This window comes from Lithobates pipiens, unplaced genomic scaffold, assembly GCF_037356315.1.
Source record: "Lithobates pipiens isolate NorthernLeopardFrog02 unplaced genomic scaffold, aLitPip1_a1.2 Scaffold_18, whole genome shotgun sequence".
Classification (NCBI taxonomy): Eukaryota; Metazoa; Chordata; class Amphibia; order Anura; family Ranidae; genus Lithobates; species Lithobates pipiens.
In genome coordinates, this window is record NW_027507758.1 from 581,460,367 (window position 1) to 581,479,988 (window position 19,622).

At 45.0% G+C, this 19,622-nt stretch overlaps 1 protein-coding gene across 1 annotated transcript in view; it reads right to left on the reverse strand.

Moving 5' to 3' along the window:
- The window catches only part of DPYSL5 (dihydropyrimidinase like 5), a 175,971-nt gene that overhangs the window by 8,863 nt on the left and 147,486 nt on the right, over positions 1 to 19,622 (reverse strand). Inside the window, exons 10-11 of the mRNA XM_077489106.1 lie at positions 6,573 to 6,715; positions 5,536 to 5,743 (exon numbers count right to left, since the gene is read on the reverse strand). Coding sequence (XP_077345232.1) covers positions 5,536 to 5,743; positions 6,573 to 6,715 — 351 coding nt within the window. The remainder of the gene's footprint in view (positions 1 to 5,535; positions 5,744 to 6,572; positions 6,716 to 19,622) is intronic.

A 19,622-nucleotide genomic window follows, 5' to 3' on the forward strand; every position in this document is an offset into this window, starting at 1 on the left:
GACCACAAATTTGTGCACCATTATAAAAAAATGTGTAATCAGTGAGGTGAAACACGATGCCCATTTGCCTATCACAACTGCTAGCAGACAGGTATTTTTAGGGTCCAAAACTTTTATGTTATCTGTTACCTATTCAAACTTAGATTCTTATTGTAAAGATAGGTTTTGAATATATAATCATGCTTCAGAATCTGGAGCTCCAGGAAAACAGCCCTGATGAAGGTAACACTGCACCTGCACTGAAACGCGTAGGCTATTAAAGGGGAGTTCCAGGTTCTTTATGTTTATTAAAAGTCAGCAGCTACAAACAGTGTAGTTGCTGACTTTTAATAAACAGACACTTATCTGTTCCATGGTCTGGCAATGCGGCGGAACGGAGGGCCGCTCCTCTCCCTCTCCTCTCCGCCATTGCCTCCATTGCCACTCTAGGTACCCGGCCGTGATAGCTTTCGGCTTCACGGCCGGGCACGCACGGCGCATGCATGAGTCGCGCTGCACTCCCGGAGTGGACAAGCGATCTCCTGGGACCTGTCACGTGTCCCAGGAGATCGCCTAGAGCAGTGATGGCAAACCTTGGCACTCCAGATGTTTTGGAACTACATTTCCCATGATGCTCAACTACACTGCAGAGTGCATGAGCATCATGGGAAATGTAGTTCCAAAACATCTGGGGTGCCAAGGTTCGCCATCACTGGCCTAGAGGGAGGGGCCGCCTAAGGCGAAAGGAGGATTCGCTTTGGCGGTCCCTGGGCAGAAGGAGGAAGTGGGACAGGAAGTCCCCCTCCTAACAAAGGCCCCATTTACCCCCCCCAAAAAAATGACATGCCAAATGTGGCATGTAAGGGGGCGAGGAGTGCTTAAAGCAGAAGTTCAATTTTTGGGTGGAACTCCGCTTTAACATCTGCAAACAATAAATATATACTGTATATCTGTAATCATGACTGACCTGCCTGAATTTTGAAACTATGAGTTTGCCCCTCTGGCTCAGAGTTGAGAGATCGCCATTTAGAGTTTGCCCCCTCTGACTCGGAGTTGAGAGCTTACTATATAGAGTTTGCCCCCTCCTACTCGGAGTTGAGAGCTTACTATATAGAGTTTGCCCCCTCCGACTCGGATTTCAAAGCTTACTATATAGAGCTTGCTCCCTCCTACTCGGAGTTGAGAGCTTACTATATAGAGTTTGCCCCCTCCTACTCGGAGTTGAGAGCTTACTATATAGAGTTTGCCCCCTCCTACTCGGAGTTGAAAGCTCACTAGCGATATCCCATCCAACTTGGAGTTGAATTCCCTACACGCAAAAGGGATCTCCACATAGCCATAACAAAGGGCAGGAAACTTCCGCCACCTCCATTGCTATGGTAACCTGCAATCAACAAACTGCGCTGCGCAGTGTTATTACTGCGCAGGCGCAAGATTGGGAGGTGCTTGCTGGGTAGCCAGCTGCACCGAATCCCTGGAAGTAAACAGGAGCAGGCTTCAGATGCCCACATCCATTACAGCTGTAACAATAACAGGTATGAATACAGTTACAACAATAGCCAATTATTGCAGTACAAGTAATAATAACCATGGTGGTGCTTTTAAAACAAAATTGCTGTGGAGACTGGAGTTCCGCTTTAAGAGATTTCTTGACCCAACAGGTCTGGCAGTAATCAGGTCAGAGTGTGGAAAGTGAAATTTAACTCAGCTTTACAAAAAAATGTGGTTAATCTCAGTTCAATCATGATTTAGCAAGGGAGGAGGAGGAACCGCATTTTGTATTTACTCGTGTTATCCTTGTGTAATATTAAAATTTGCTTGATGATCTGAATCATTAGAGTGTGACAAATTTTAAAAAGAATATAAAAAATCAGGAAGGGGGCAATACTTTATCTCTTTGGTGTATAACCTTTCCTTTTTTAAAGTGTATCTAAACCCCAAAACAAAAATGTAATATATTGCAGCTTACCAGTCCTTAGATGTAGTGGCTGCATTTGTTTTCTTATTCAGGCTTTTTTTCTCTTTGCACAAGAAAGATATGGATGTTGGAGCTGTATTTTCAGCTCCCAGAAGTGACAAGGACACCCCGTTTTTGGCAGGATCATGGCAGCACATAATAGATTGTGGCTCCTCCTCACTGAATGCTGCCAGGATGTGCCACAAATATCTCTTATCAACTTTATTCTAACATGTAAATCACACAATGTTATCACATGGAGTTTCAGCTTTGATATAGCATGTTGTCCATGTTCCAAGCGGCATTGCAGATTGATGAAGGCGGCTTATAGAGGTGAAGTTTTATCTAAATGATTTTATTGTGTGCTCATTTAACATACAAAAACAGCATTTCATTTAGCTGCATTTCTCTGAGCAAAGATCTCCAGCTAGTGTTAATTCAATGGAATTGCACATAATATACACCAAAAAGACATAGCGTTACGGTGACCCACCTAATATTGAGTAGGTACCCCCTCTGCTAACAAAACAGCCCTTAACCCATCGAGGCCTGGATGCCACTAGACCCCTAAAGGGGTGCTGTGGTATATGGCACCAAGCCATCAGTAGCATATCCTTTAAGTCCTGTAAGATGCGAGACGGGGCCTCCATGGATTGTTTTTCCAGCACAGCCCACATATGATTGAGATCTGGAGAATTTGGAGGCCAAGTCAACACCCAAAGTTGTGTCCCTCAAACCATTTTTGAACCATTTTTGCAGTGTGGTGGGGCACATTATCCTGCTGAAAGGGGCCACTGCCAGCAGAGAATACCATTTCCATGAAGGGGTGTACTTAGTCAGCAACAATGTTTATGTATAGGGAAAGTGTCAAGTAACATCCACATGAATGACTTGAAAGTTGCTCAAATCCTTACGCTTGCCCATTTTTTCTGCTTTTCACACATCAACTTCAGGGACAACATGTTTACTTACTGCCTAATGCAGCCTTCTTAACCTTTTCAACACAGAGGAACCCTGGACATAATGTTCCGGTCTCAGGGAACCCCTTCTAAAAATGACCATATCTACAACTCAAGATACATTAGTGTGATGGTCAGTGGGAAGAATGCTCCTTACACTTGTGGTCATTGGGAAGAATTAACTCCTTATAGATAGCTAACGAGATCAATGGTGTAAGTGGAAACTTGTCTGAGTGATATAAATTGTTAGTTGCTCAAGGAACCCCCCTCAACCTCTGGAGGAACCCTAGGATTCCATAGAACCCTGGTTGAGAAACCCTGGCCTAGTGTATCCCACAGACTTTCAGATGCCATTGTAAAGAGATAATCAATGCCATTACCTTTATCGATCAGTGATCTTAATATTATGGCAAATTGATGTATACAGCACTTATTTGTTACAGATATACACACTACCAATAGGCCTCCTCCACGAAGACACACAGGGGTTGATTTACTAATGGCAAATAGTCTTTGCACTTTGCAAAGTGCAGTTACTTCAAGTAAATGAGCAGAAGCTCTGCTGACTACCATCAAGCAACCATGTGCATAGGGTTGCCACCTGTCCAGGATTCACCCAGACAGTCTGGGTTTTAAATCACATATCCAGGTTTCAGGCAAACTGAAACCCGGCACATTATTCAAACCGGCAGTGGCTCCTCACATAACCAAGATAGTCACACAAATCTGATGCCATCCAGGAGCTGCAGGCAGCTGTCTTGGGGCAAGTTTGGCATCATTGGGTGGCAGGGTGATGATGTTAGAAAGAGCAATTTGGCCACACCCACTGTTCACTATGGCACGCTATGCACACCACATTACTACTCTCCTTGGGGCACCCAAGGTTCCCCAGGCCGCTAAAGTGTTCGGGGTTGGCTTGAAGAAAAGGTGGTAACCCCACATGTGCAAGCAAAAATGCTGTTTTTTTATTTTCTTTGCATGTGATTGGATATTCTTTGCAAAGTGAAGATTTACCTTATTTACTAAGCTCTGGAGCAGCTGCACTTTGCAATGTGCACAGTCTATTTGCCTTTAGTAAATAATCCCCATAGTGAAAAATATGACATGGTAAGTCAGTGATTAGCTACAAAGCTAATGATGGATCCTTTGCCCTCTGCCTGCATTTTTGGGGAAACTTACTAGATTTCAGTTTCTCTTTCAGTAGAAGTTAATTTTGTCTCCTTTGGATCAAAAGTTCTGTGGTTTGTGAAGGGCTGATGCCAGTGGGCAAATACCTTTGTACAGCATGTAGTCTTTGTAAGATGGAATTCACTTTTAACCGCTTCCAGACCCCGACCGTGGCCCTTCAACGAAAAATCATGTACCTCTACGTCGATTACATTTCCAGGTTTGGGGTGAACATGGAACATGCATGCCGCTGGCGACCAGTTCCTGCTGTGATTGGACACACCAGGAGCCAATCAGCGGGTCCCCTGGACCCAATGTTCGCCAGCACCCGGTGATTGTTCCTGAGAGAGGCAGAACACCGGTCTGTCTATGTAAACACGGCAGATTGCCATTCTGTGAGAGGGGAAGATGAAGATCCTGTGTTTCTGCTAAGCAGGAACACAGATCTGTCTTCCCCCAGTGAAGGAACCTTCCCCACAGTTAGAAAGCACATCCAGGGAACACATTTAACCCTTTCATCGCCCTTGAGGTTAACCACTTCCCTACCAGTGTCATTAGTACAGTGGCAACGGATATTTTTTTACCACTGATGACTGTATTAGTGTCTCTGGTCCCCAAAAAGGGTCACTTAGTGTCCGATTTGTCCACCATAATTGTGCAGTCCCGATATAAGTCGCTAAACGCCGCCAATACTAGTGAAGTTTATAACTTTTGCGCAAACCAATCACTATACGCTTATTGGTATTTTTTTACTAAAAATATGTAGCAGAATACATATTGGCCAAAATTGATGAAGAAATTACATTTTTTAAATTTTTTATTGGATATGTTTTATAGCAGAAAGTAATATATATATATATATATATATATTTTTATTTTTTTAAATTGTCTGTCTTTTTTTGTTTACAGCGCAAGAAATAAAAATTGCAGAGGTGATCAAATACCACCAAAAAAAGCTCTATTTGTGGAAAAAAAAAGGACATCAATTGTATATGTGTACAATGTCGCATGACCGCGCAATTGTCAGTCAAAGTAACAGTGCAATATCGCAAAATGGTCATGAAGGGGGGTAAACCTTCTGGAGCTGGAGTGGATAAAGCAGAACTTGGAGCTATATGTTATTCCTCAATCTACATCATCCTACACCACTAAGGCTAAAAAAACAAAACCATTAACAAAACAAAAAAAAGAGGGGGAAACAACCTACCTACAGTACCTTGGCATCTTACTTCTTCACCTAAGAGCCAATGTTCTCAATTGGCCTTTCTGTGGAATCTGGGAAAGCTGGGGATACTAAATCTCTGTGTACTTTGCAGGAACACATTCTCATGGGATTTGGGATGCTCATTGGTTAGGGGGTACTCTACAGCTCCATATCTACTGTGGACTGCAAGGTCTGCTTTAATAACATTATTACCCTGTACCTACATTGGCATATTCCCTGTCTCCCTTCTCCATGATACCACTACTCACCTTTTCTTTCTGGATCATCTTCTTATACAGGTAATCTGGGTAGGTCCTCATCGGGAAGAAGGAGCCAGATCCCTCAGCACACATAAAGACGCCATTCTCGTACACCACGCGGCCATGGCTAATGGTGACCAGTGACACTCCATGGCATCGCATATTCTCGTAGGGGTTGAAATCTCCAGCCTGGACCTGGGTGCTGACAGAGATGGTCCTGCAGAGCAGATACAGACAGACAACCTGCAATAAACAGCCTACAAAACTGAAAGAAGCAATATATGTAAAGTCTTGGGTTGTACCAATACCGTTTTTTTTAATCGGTGAGTAAAAGTACCCATACTTTCAGTCAAGTTCAGTCTGACACTTTGCGGTGCAATTTGAGTCAATATATAAAAAAAAACTGTCGCAAGTCGAACTGCAAAGAATCACTTAGATTAGAACAGAAATGTGGTGCGATTCCTGTCCGAATTGTATGAAATTTCCCCCACTGCTCCTGTGTGTGTGTATAGAAATGTAAAAGAACCATCTAGTGGGCAGTTTATTAAAAGTGTTAGAACTCACAGTACATGTCTGGCCAAATGCGAAATCTGCATAGGTGTCCTGGTCCCGCCAATAATAGCAAATCATGGCCGCTGGAGGTGCTTACAGGGCTAGAGGAGAAGTTCCAGGACCCCGTAGATATACGGTGGAAGTGATGTCAGCTTGGGGGCAGACCACTTATACATCTCCTCCAGCCCTCGGAGCACCTTCACTGTGATTGGCGGGACCGGGACACCTATGCAGATTTTGCCAGATATGTAATGTGAGTGCTAACATTTTTAATAAACTGCCCACTAGATGGCGCTTTTCCCTTTCCATATACACACACACACACACACACGGGAACGGAGGGTAAAATAGCATGTGATTCGGACAGGAATCAAACCTCATTCCTGTTCAAATCGCATGCAATTCTTTGCAGTGCAATTTGCGCCAATTAATTTTATACTGACGCAAAACTGAACCACAAAGTATCTATTTCGGTATTGGGACACAGTACGTACCTGGCGGCTTCTGGATCCCACACCACAATGTCGGCATCGGCTCCGGGGATAATACGCCCTTTACGTGGGTACATGTTGTGAATCTTGGCTGCGTTGGAGCTCGTCACAGCTACAAATCTGTTCTCGTCCATCTTTCCTCCCACCTGCAACACAAACACATTATTCTGTAAAGACAGGGGCAGCATAAAGAGGGAGAGAAATATAAAGCCAATGAAATGAAATAGCTCGAAGGAGGAAATCTGCCTTAAACCTGAAGTGTAATGTATACTTATAATACCTTCTCTTATTCTCTCTGCCCCCATCCCTTACTATGCGATCACCATACAATTAATAATTTTCAATCAAACCATTTTATTTTTGAAGAAATACATTTTTTGGGACCCATTAGTGCCATCACTGGGTCTGCTCGCTGCTCTTTGTTCTGTGTTTGCTGGGAGGGGCTGGCAGGTTCCTTTAAAAGTCACAGCACCTTAGGTCAGATCTTCTTTCAAGAACGTTATATGAAAGAACACATCCCAAGAATCCCTTTAGAAGTGCATGCTCCTCTCGGCTGGCCAATCGGTGCTGCACTGCTGTGCTATCTGCTGGTGAGTTGTTTGAACATGTACATCTAGGGATGCTGGGAATGTGTTCTTTCAAATAATGCATTGGAACAAAATGATTAATAGGAGAGAAAGCTAAAAACTGTAAGAGGTGGGCAATGACCTAATAAGTCTAAAAAGACACGTGGACACTCATTAAAATTGGAAAAAAAGAGTCTTAACCTTACACTACGTAGAGGGTTCTTTACTGTAAGAGTGGCAAGGATGTGGAATTCCACAATATATATAAAACCTGTATAATAATTACCTTCCACAGGCGGTGGTCTCAGCGAGGATCATCGATCGATTCAAAAAACGATTAGATAAGCACCAGAAGGACCGCAACATACAGGGATATACAATGTAATACTGACGTATAATCACACACATAGGCTTTTTTCAACCTCACCTACTATGTAACTATATAACTATGACAGTAAGAATTAAGTGGAGAGGGGACTGATGACCGAAGCAATTCAGACAGGAAATTAAGGCGGGCTCAAGACAGCTGCCGCAGCTTTAAACGGTTTTATTGTTGAGATGCAGGCTTGCAGGAAATTCGGAGTAAACATTTTCAACACAGTTGAGGACTTGCTACCATTGTGGGAAAAATAAGGTAAGACCGGAGTTCCACTTTAGTTGTGATGGAACAGAAAGTTACAGAGATTCCAAATTGCTTCTTACCAAATGTATTTAAAGGAAATCTATACACTCACCGGCCACTTTATTAGGTACAGCTGTTCAATTGTTTGGTAACACAAATTGCTAATCAGCCAATCACATGGCAGAAACTCAATGCATTTAGCCATCTAGATGTGGTGAAGATGGCTTGCTGAAGTTTAAACCAGTAACAAATATGGCCAAAATAGAAGGAGAAATTAACTTTTTCAGAGCAAGCCTGCTGTGCCTGCAAGTACGTTTAGAACTGTGCGAGATCAATGTAAGCACTGTGCATGCGCAATCGGCTCTTGCACTCGTTCACATGAGTTTGTTCACTGTGCGCCCAAAATCTTAGTAAATGTTATGCAACGTAAATGCAATTGCGTGGGTTGAACGGGTGCACCTCTGAACATGACAATTTTTTTTTTAACGTTGGTTAACCTTTATGTATTTTTTACCGATTTTTTTCACACAGGACATGTTAGCAGGTTACGCAGTGGAGGCCCGTCCATAGGGGGCGCATGGGCGCCACCCCCCAAAACCAGTCTAATTAAAAAAAAATAATAATTAAAAAAAATGGTCCCTTTAAGAAAAAAAAAAAGTTCCTGTAAGTGCACTGTGTTCCGGCGGGCGCCGGTCACAGTGCACTATGGAAGCGTCATGCCAATGCAATCCCGTGATTGCAGGCAAATCGCTTAATTTGCGGTGGTTTTTGATGCCCTGTGGCGCTATGCAGTGCGCCTCTACATGCTCATTGGGTATTTCTCCTGCATCTCCTTCTGTCTGGGCGGAGCCATGGACGGGCGGCTTACTTTCATTTTGGCTCTGTGTGGATGGGAAGCCCAGGTAATATTACTAAGCCTGTAATGATCTGTCCACCCCGCACATCTACAGCAGCACCTTGTGCTGTATGTACAGTCTGTGGGGTGGAGGGAGCTGTTCTGTGCTTCACCTCTGCCCTGGATCCAACCTCTGCTCCAGCTTTTCACCCGACAATCTGCTGCAGCCTTCATTACACATCTCCTGTATGTGTATACAACAAGGGCTCCCAGCACTGCGTCCTACACTCATCCTCCACAGGTCAGTATTCTCTCTCTCCCTCTCACCCTCGCTCTCTCTCTATCTATCTATCTGTCTATCTATCTATCTATCTATCTATCTATCTATCTATCTATCTATCTATCTATCTATCTATCTATCTATATGTCTATCTATCTATATGTCTATCTATCTATCTATCTATCTATCTATCTATCTATCTATCTATATGTCTATCTATATGTCTATCTATCTATCTATCTATCTATCTATATGTATATCTATCTATCTATCTATATGTATATCTATCTATCTATCTATATGTATATCTATCTATCTATCTATCTATCTATATGTATATCTGTCTATCTGAATGTCTGTCGGTGTATCTATCTGTCCATCCGTCCGTCTGTCTGTATATCTATCTATGGATATCTATTTATCTGTTTAACTGCATATCTACTTGTCTGTATGTCTATCTTTTGTATATCTGTCTATTTGTCTATCTGTCTGTCCTATCCAATCTATCCCTCTGTCTTTCTGTCTATAGGCCCCATCACGGCAAGTGACCTGGGGGTGGGGGGGGGGGTGGTTGTGTTTTTTTTTGCGCCCCCCTAAAAAAATGGAGCACCAGCCGCCACTGACGTTACGTTACCAACATGTGACATGCACTTTGTTAAAATTATGTAAAAAGACTCTCGCTCCTCTAGCTCCTCTTAAAAGGGCATTTAACCTTTCCCCTCTAATGCATGTTATTTCCATGGGCTAGCTTTTGCTCTTAAAGGGGAACTCCACACTCCATTCCATTCTCCAAAGGCTGGGAGCACCTTCACTAATACAAGCCACGTCCTTTTTCAGAGCATACAACAGCACCAGCTAGGAAAGGGAGGAGAAGAGCGATCACCCCAACCCCTTCCTGAACCCTACAAGGCCACATCCACTCAACACAGGTGGCTGCCTTTGGGGCATGTTGGGCTCAGCCCAATACCAACCACAAAGCACCTTGTACCTACCAGTTTAAAGGGGCTTTCCATATTCCGTAAAGCCCCCTGTCTGCAGCCCCCCACAACCCCAGCTTAGGGTTGTGTGGAAGAGGCCCTTGTCCCCCTGAATATGGGAACAAGGTGGTTGACTTTTGGGGTGCCCGAGCCCCTCCTGCCCCCAAGCACCCACCCATGGGCTGGCTTGCTGTGTGTTTGGCTAGGGGTTTGTTTTCCCTGAAATATTTTTGATATTGTCAATGTGTGTCGTTTGTAGATTGTTAGTGTGCTGCATTATTTTGCAAAATCTTCCTCAAGATGTTGTGACTAATAAATGTTTAAATCCTTAAGAGACTGTCCGTTTGTGGGTCCCCAAAATGATTAGGTATTTGGGGACTTATTAAATGCAAATCCACTCTGCAATACAAGCTACAAATCTGTTCTTGTCCATCTTTCCTCCCACCTGCAACACAAACACATTATTGTGTAAAGACAGGGACAGCATAAAGCGGGAGAGAACCAAAGATGCTTTTTTTTTCCTTGCATGTCCCCCTCAGATCTCCAGCAACTGCACTTGCAAGTGCACTTGTAGTGCAAAGTGGATTTGCCTTTAGTAAATAAACCCCAAAGTCCAAGATACCTAATAATTTGGGGTGTACACTGTGCAAAATGCTAGAGCGCAATTTACCTCTCCAATTCCCCGGTGTTCGTGATACTGTGGATTTTCAAAACATATTGACTCTATTATTGTTGTTTTTTGTGGGGATCGCGAGCCCCCAGGCTATCTCTGGCGATCCTGAAGTTACCTATCACAAAGGGGGGAATGGCCCTTCTGGACTTGCGTTCCTATTTTTTTGCTTCACAATTATCTTTCTTACACTGGTGACTCTTTCCCCAGACTCCCAAAGCCACTACTAAGGTTGCCACCTTACAAGAAACCCTGCAAAACAGGAGGGGGGTCCCAGGAAGAAAAGTGGGATCAGTCATGGCACTACCAGGGAAAATATTTCACCTTTGTTCCCAGAGGAGAAAAGATGAGCCATTACGGCTATCTCCAAATAACCCCTTATGGTGTAACAGATCTTTGGGGGATTGGGCACGTGACCTGGGCTAAGTATGGCATAAAATATCTACACCATATATGTCAGGAAGAGGGTCTCTCCACCTTTTCCCAGCTGAAGGACCAGTTTAGTATACCTGGGACGTGGTTCTTCCGGTATGCGCAGTTGCGGCATGCGTCGATTGCACAGTTCGGAGGTGATAAACCTCAGGTACAAAACACGGGGCTGGAAAGGGTACTGATCGATCCGGATCCAACTAAACAAATTTCTAGATACTATAGGGCAGTTGGGCCGGAAGAAATAGGGTCCAAATCTAAAGCTCAATCAAGGTGGGGGCGGTCATCCCGGTGTTGTCAGAGGAAATATGGCAGGAGGTACTGGATACCTATCTGGGATCTGTTATCTCCTCCACGGATAAAATGATTCAATTTAGATACCTACACCAGGTATATTATACGCCAATGAGACTGTATCGAATGCACAGAAAGGATTCTGCACTCTGTCATAAATGCATGGGTGGGGAGGGCACCTTCCTCCACATGGTGTAGGAATGTACGAAGATTAGACCACTGTGGTCTCAGGTATCTGAATTTATTTCAGATCAATTTGACCTACCTAATATATGCTCTCCCCTGCATTGCCTTCTGGGGGTCTTTGACCAGGAAGAGATGACTGCCCACACAAAATTGTTTCTTAGGATTCTGTACTTTGCAGTAAGGAAATTTATTGCCAGGAGGTGGATTCACGTGGAACAGCTGACACTTGGAATATGACTAAAGATTGTTAATGCGGACGTAATGATGTATAAGATGACCTATGGAGCTAGAGGAGCTCCCAAAAAGTTTAGGAAGGTATGGTTCAGATGGGTGGACTCTAAGGCCTGTTTCACACCTATTCATTTTTAGTGCTTTTTGCATTTTGTAGGTTTGCACTACAGAACGTGTTCCATAGGAACCATGTTAAATGGACTGTATTGAAAATGTAATTTCAGTTAATTAGAATTTCATTGTTAAATAAAAAAAATAAAAATAAAAAAACTACTACGTGGAACTATGAGAGAATAGCAATACTTTGAATGGATATGTACTGGAAAATTGAGGTCTGTACAGGTATTTGTTATGATCCATTATCCATTGTGACTCATTGTAACATCTCTCAAATGTCTTGGATGTTTTAATTCATATGCATAATAAAAATTATAAAAAAAAGAGTGCAATTTACCTAATGGAAACTATTTAGATTGAACTGTGTGTCCCCAAGGAAAGACATTGGTATGGTTTTACCCTCACTTCCTGTTTGGCTATGTGACAGGAAGTGAATAAATTGGAGGAAAAAGTGGCAAAATTTGCGGGATGTCTTCACCCTATCAGGGGTGCAGACATGCCCAAAAACTGACAAGACTTCTAATCCCTCTGCACTCTATCCCCAAGCAAAAATAAGAAAGGATTTCATTTAGTTTAACTTTGCAAAGACACATTCCTAAGTTCAACTGTCATGCATGTCAATGGCCCATTTAAATCTTGTTTAATAGAAAACACCAGTTGCCTTTCACTAGAAACATTTGTTAGTCCAGTCCTGGAAATCTGCATCTGCTTTACTGAATGAATGAATTAAATACTTGTATAGCGCACAATGCGAACTGAATCGCCTCTAGGCGCTTTACTATTAATTAAAAAAAAATGGGTTCCTGCATCTAGATGTGTGACCGTTGTGTATGTGAAATGTGCAACTGCTGTGTGCGCGGAGGTAAGCACCCGTGGCGCATATCTGGTTCCTGGAAGCGGTGGCCAGCACACATGAATGACATCACACCCCTACAGGAAGTTGCATGTCCTGCTGCTAATTTCCTCCCACCACCATGCCCCGCTCACTGTTCTCTGAGGAAGAGATGATCCTTATTTGCAAATTAAGATCATTTTTTTTATTTATTTTTACATGGGGTGGTGTTTGTCTGGGTCATGTTTGTATGTCTAAACGATTTGGCCTCAAAACACACACACATACTTTGTACAGATTCACTTCCAGGCCAATGTATATTGCCTCTAGCTTCAGTGTGTGTGTATATATATAGATATACAGTCAGGTCCATAAATATTGAGACATCAACACAATTCTAATCTTTTTGGCTCTGCACACCACCACAATGGATTTGAGAATTTTCAGCTTTAATTTGAGGGTATTTGCATCCAAATCAGGTGAACGGTGTAGGAATTACAAAAGTTTGTATATGTGCCTCCCACTTTTTAAGGGACCAAAAGTAATGGGACATATTAACAATCATCCATCAAACTTTCACTTTTTAATACTTGGTTGCAAATCCTTTGCAGTCAATTACAGCCTGAAGCCTGCAATGCATAGACATCACCAGATGCTGGGTTTCATCCCTGGTGATGCTCTGCCAGGCCTCTACTGCAACTGTCTTCAGTTCCTGCTTGTTCTTGGGACATTTTCCCTTCAGTTTTGTCTTCAGCAAGTGAAATGCATGTTCAATTGGATTCAGGTCAGGTGATTGACTTGGCCATTGCATAACATTCCACTTCTTTCCCTTAAAAAACTCTTTGGTTGTATTTGCAGTATGCTTTGGGTCACTGTCCATCTGCACTGTGAAGCACTGTCCAATGAGTTCTGAAGCATTTAGCTGAATATGAGCAGATATTGCCCAAAACACTTCAGAATTCATCCTGCTGATTTTGTCAGCAGTCACATCATCAATAAATACAAGAGAACCAGTTCAATTGGCAGCCATACATGCCCACGCCATGACACTACCACCACCATGCTTCACTGATGAGGTGGTATGCTTTGGATTATGAGCAGTTCTTTTCCTTCTCCATACTCTTCTCTTCCCATCACTCTGGTACAAGTTGATCTTGGTCTCATCTGTCCATAGGATGTTGTTCCAGAACTGTGAAGGCTTTTTTAGATGTTGTTTGGCAAACTCTAATCTGGCCTTGCTGTTTTTGAGACTCACCAATGGTTTACATCTTGTGGTGAACCCTCTGTATTCACTCTGGTGAAGTCTTCTCTTGATTGTTGACTTTGACACACATACACCTACCTCCTGGAGAGTGTTCTTGATCTGGCCAACAGTTGTGAAGGGTGTTTTCTTCACCACAGAAAGAATTCTACGGTCATCCACCACAGTTGTTTTCTGTGGTCTTCCGAGTCTTTTGGTGTTGCTGAGCTCACCAGTGCGTTCTTTCTTTTTAAGGATGTTCCAAACAGTTGATTTGGCCACACCTAATGTTTCCTATCTCTCTGATGGGTTTGTTTTGTTTTTTTCAGCCTAATGATGGCTTGCTTCACTGATAGTGACAGCTCTTTGGATCTCATATTGAGAGTTGACAGCAACAGATTCCAAATGCAAATAGCACACTTGAAATGAACTCTGGACCTTTTATCTGCTCCTTGTGAATGGAAAAATGAGGGAATAACACACACCTTGCCATGGAACAGCTGAGCAGCCAATTGTCCCATTTCTTTTGGTCCCTTAAAAAGTGGAAGGCACATATGCAAACTGTTGTAATTCCTACACCGTTCACCTGATTTGGATGTAAATACCCTCAAATTAAAGCTGAAAGTCTGCAGTTAAAGCACATCTTCGTTTCATTTCAAATCCATTGTGGTGGTGTATAGAGCCAAAAAGATTAGAATTGTGTTGATGTCCCAATATTTATGGACTTGACTGTATGTATAGATGTATGGTCTTGTGTCCACCAGCAGAGAGAAGTTGGGTAGAATACTCCCAATTCTGGAGGCATAATAATGGTCTAGCACAGGGTTCTTCAAACTATGGCCCTCCAGTTGTTCAGGAACTACAATTCCCATCATGCCTAGTCATGTCTGTGAATGTCAGAGTTTTACAATGCCTCATGGGATGTGTAGTTCCGCAAAAGCTGGAGAGCCGTAGTTTGAAGATTCCTGATCACTCTAGCATGTCTTGAAAAAAGATGTGTTCTCGTGTACCTTGTATAATGCCCAAGAAATATCGTCTGGAAAATACAAATGGGTCATGGCACATCTACATTCCAAATTTGGCACTTAGGATGGTCATGCACTATGCAACCTGATTGTCAATCTCTGTATAACTCGATATTTAGGCAAAATAGTTAATAGGAAGACAAACTTGAACAATTAATTCAAATTATAGGAAATCAAACAGGCTCTTGCACTAAATATAATGTATTTAAGATCTGAGTGCAATGTATGGTCACCTTTAAAGATCAAGTTCTGAAAATATAAATTTATTGGGTTTATAAACACTTCTCTGTTCTTTGTAATGTATTAAAAGTTTTGGGTAAAAAAAAAAAAAAAAACATTTCAAAGATACATTAGAAGTGACTTCCGGCCAGATGTGAACAAGGCAGCAGCGGCGTCTCACAGCTCCGTTCCTCCTATAGCCACCCGACCGTGTGGAGCGACTCCCGCACCCGCCAGGCACCGTACCGAGTAGGGGATACTGCGTTGCGGCTGAGGATGCCTTCGTCCGCCGCAAGGAAAGCGGCTAAAGCCTGTAATACCCTGCGGAAAGCCACCGCCGCATAGAACATGGAGGCTGGCCCCGCCCCCGCCATCTTGTCTTCCCCGCCGAAGCCACGGAGCTCCGTGCTGCAGCAGGGAGGTATGTCACTGCTACAGGAGGCTGAAGAAATCCTCCCAAGCCAGGCACAGTCCACGGGCATTGAGGTGACTGACATCACTAAACCTATCCTGGAGGCGATTAATGCCAGCAAGGCAGAACTTATGGGGCGGATTGATCATCTGTCCTCTGAATGTACCCTGATCAGGCATGATCTGGACAAGATTAGGGGCCGCCTCAGTACAGTGGAGACGAGGGTGTCAGCAGTGGAGGACGAGTCCCATGGTTATGGAGCCCAGTTGGCAGAGCTCAGGGACCAGGTTAGGTCCCTGCAATATAAGGCTATTGATGCTGAGGACCGCCAGAGGCGCAATAATGTCCGAGTGGTGGGGCTCCCCGAGGGGGCGGAAGGGGATCAGCCAGCTCAATTTGCAGAACAATTTTACAAGCAGCTCCTGTCCTTGCAAGAGGTGTCCCCTGCGTATGTGGTGGAAAGGGCACACCGGGTCCCTACTGGCAGGCGCCCACCTGGAGAGTTCCCTCGCCCCTTCCTGGTTCGTTTTTTGAACTTTCGGGATCGGGACATGATCCTGTCCTGCGCCAGGAGACTGCCGGAATTGCGCCATGAAAACGCAAAAGTTATGCTGTTTCCAGACTTCTCCGCAGCCACGCAACAGAAACAAAGATCCTTTAATGACGTCAGGAGGCGGCTCAGAGAAAAGGAGATCAAGTACAGCATGCTGTACCCGAGCAAGCTCCGTGTTCAATACAAGTGCTCTGTACGTTTTTTTGATCACCCGGAGGAAGCAGTCGACTGGCTGGATAAGGAATTCGGCAGGTAGACCTCAACCTCTGGGTACGGGGGGACGGGGTACCATTTTGGGCTGATGGGGGGGGGGCTTTCCGCATCCGACCTGGGTCTATGGAACTGGACTGGAGCGCCCATGACTTTGCATGTCTCCCGGGGTGTAACTCCTGCAGACTGCCGCTGTTGATTGGATGACGGGGGGTTGGGGATCAGCGTGTTCTCCTGCTGCTTGGCCCACTTGTTTGTTTGGGGGGCCTGTGATGCGGGGGTGGGTATGGAGTGACGTTTCCTGAACATGGATGCCGGGGTGGTGTGTTTTACCATTCTGGAGGTTGCTCTACAGTTGGTGGTCTTTTTGGCTATCACGGCGCCCTGTCACCCACCCTCTACTCTTGTGCGGAAGTCTTACGTGACCCCCTCAGCTGATGCTGCAACGGTTAGTTATCCAATGACTGATTGCTATGTAGGGCCGCTTGCTAGCCTTGGCTGGCGGTGCTGTCGGGCCTAGCTCCTGTTCTGCTGTTCGGAGCTCGAAAAGACACTACGGAACAACTAAGGAACTGCCGGACTTTTGTTCAGTGCGGCGGGAGTGCGCAGTGACAGTTATGGTCACTTTTTTTGGTTCTGGGATTAAGCTTAGTGCTGGACTTGTTGGGGTTTTTTCTGGCATGCAAGCAAGGGAGGGTTTGTTTAGGGTCACAGCTCGATACAGGGGATTAAGTGATGTTACAGTTGTCTTAATGTTGTTGTTGCTAACCTCATGGGAGAGTCAGCTCCCGCCAGTCGGGACATGCTGGCGGGCCGCGGTAGCCACGTTTGACAATGGTGGATGAATTAAAAATTGTGTCTTGGAACGTTCGAGGCCTTAACCACAAACTTAAGCGGGCCTCAGTGTTCCAATTCCTTAAAGTGTATAAGCCGCACCTGGTTCTCCTGCAGGAGACACACTTGGACGGAAGTAGGGTCCTTGCCCTGCGCAGGCCGTGGATACAGAGGTCGTTTCATTCCACCTACTCCACGTTTGCGTGGGGGGTTTCCCTCCTGGTCAGCAAGAGTGTGCCCTGCGTGATTCATCAGGTTGTGTCAGATCCAGCTGGGAGGTATGTGGCGCTTGTCCTAGATGTGTTCCATAAACAACTAGTGGTGGTAAATGTATATGTGCCTCCCCCATTTCACTCAAAGGTGTTATATGAATTACTGACCAAGCTTGCGCCATATGGCCATCTTCCGACTATATGGCTTGGGGATTTCAATGCCGTTCTTGATGCGGCTTTGGACTCCTCCAATCCGGGCAGGGGGGACTCTGCCGGCCTGACTGGCTGGAGCACTGTGGCAGGGTTGACGGAGTTGTAGCGTTGGCGACACCCATCCGACAGATGCTACTCGCACATATCGACCACACACAGGTCTTCAGCCAGGATTGACCTGGCCTTTGGTAACAATGGGTTGTTGTCGTACATATCTGAGGCCTCATATCTGGCGGGAGGGTTGACTGATCACAATCCTCTGGCTGTTACCCTGACTTTTGGGAAGGGGAGGGGTAAGAGTGGTTGGCGGGTCTCTCCAGGGTGGATACAAAATGAAGGGGTTTCTGCTCAGGTGAGCACGGTTATTCAATCATACTGGACATCAAATGATGGCACAGCTGCTCCGGGGATAGTATGGGACGCCTTCAAAGCAGTGGCAAGGGGTGAGTTTGTATCTGCCATTAAAGTTGCGCGGAAGTCGGATAGCGAGGACGTTGCGGAGTTGGCGCTTCGGGAGAGGCGGGAGGCAGAGGCGCATGCGGATTCTCAGTCTGAGGAATCGTATGAGGCCTTGTTGACGGCTAGGAGAGCTGTGTCCTTACATTTTACGGGACAGGCTAGGGTGGAATTGACGAAGACTGCTCAGACGGTGTTCGCGGAAGGGGATAAAAACGGGAAGCTCTTGGCAATGCTGGTGGCGGATCGTCCTCCCCCTACATGTATACCGGCGATCCGGGACGGGACGGGGAACTTGATCAACGACCCTGAACAGATTCTGCGGGAGTTCGTGTCCTATTACTCCGGGCTATATTCCCCCATCCCTCCCTATGATCCTGTGGCCTTGGGAGCTCTGCTGGAGACCCTCCCGATTCCGCAACTGTCCACTGTAGACAAGGAATTTTTGGAAGCTAAGATAACTCTTAAGGAGATTCAAGGGGCAATCTTTACATTTCCCCCCAATAAAGCGCCGGGTCCGGATGGTTTTCCAGCGGAGTTCTACAGGGCCAATGTGGAATTATTAGCTCCCAGACTTAACTCCCTTTTAGACTACTGTCATGACAATGGTGCTCTCCCACAATCCATGATGGAGGCCTACATGGTCCTTCTACTGAAACCGGGCAAGGATCCTACAGAGTGTGCTTCATATAGGCCAATAGCACTTCTAAACATGGATCTCAAAATTCTGACCAAAGTACTGGCCATTAGGCTGGCTACGGTACTGCCCACGATTGTTAATATTGACCAAACGGGCTTTATGCCGGGAAAGTCTACGGACACAAATTTAAGAAGGTTGTTTACGCACTTGCAGATTCCCCCACGGGATACTGGGTCGAGGGTGGTGGTTTCGATTGATTTTGAAAAGGCTTTCGACTCTGTGGACTGGGTATACATGTCCGCGGTGTTGAAGGCCTTGGGTTTCGGCCCTCAATTTAGGAAATGGGTGTCTATGTTGTACCAGAGTCCGAAAGCGGCTGTCAGAGTGGGCTCCTCCCTCTCTTGGTTTTTCGAGGTGGGTAGGGGGACCAGACAAGGTTGTCCCTTATCCCCGTTTTTGTTCGCCCTGGCCCTGGAACCCCTGGCGATAGCCTTGCGCACCTCTCCCGAGGTTGTTCCTATCACTGTGGGCACGGTGAGGGAGACCTTAGCACTTTATGCAGACGATATGCTGCTTTTTCTTAATGACCCGGGAGCGTCGCTGAGGGCGGCATTACAACTTATTGACCGCTTCGCTGGCTTCTCAGGGCTCAGGGTGAACTGGAGTAAATCCTCTATCCTGCCAATAGATCAGGGGGCCCGGGGGAGGGCGGATCCCGCGTTACCGTTGCAATGGGTCGAGTCAATGAAATATTTAGGGGTTCGACTCTCAGCCAATGTCCGGGATTATATGTCTCTGAACTTACTCCCTCTGATCCCATTACTCACGAAAAAGGTTCAGGCCTGGGCTAAATTACCGTTGTCCCTTGCAGGGAGAATTAGTCTACTGAAGATGAAATTTCTTCCAATTATTTTGTACTTCCTTAGACATGCTCCTGTGTGGGTTCCGAAGTCGTATTTCCAAAAGATTAATAGCATTGTCACGTCTTACATTTGGGCCC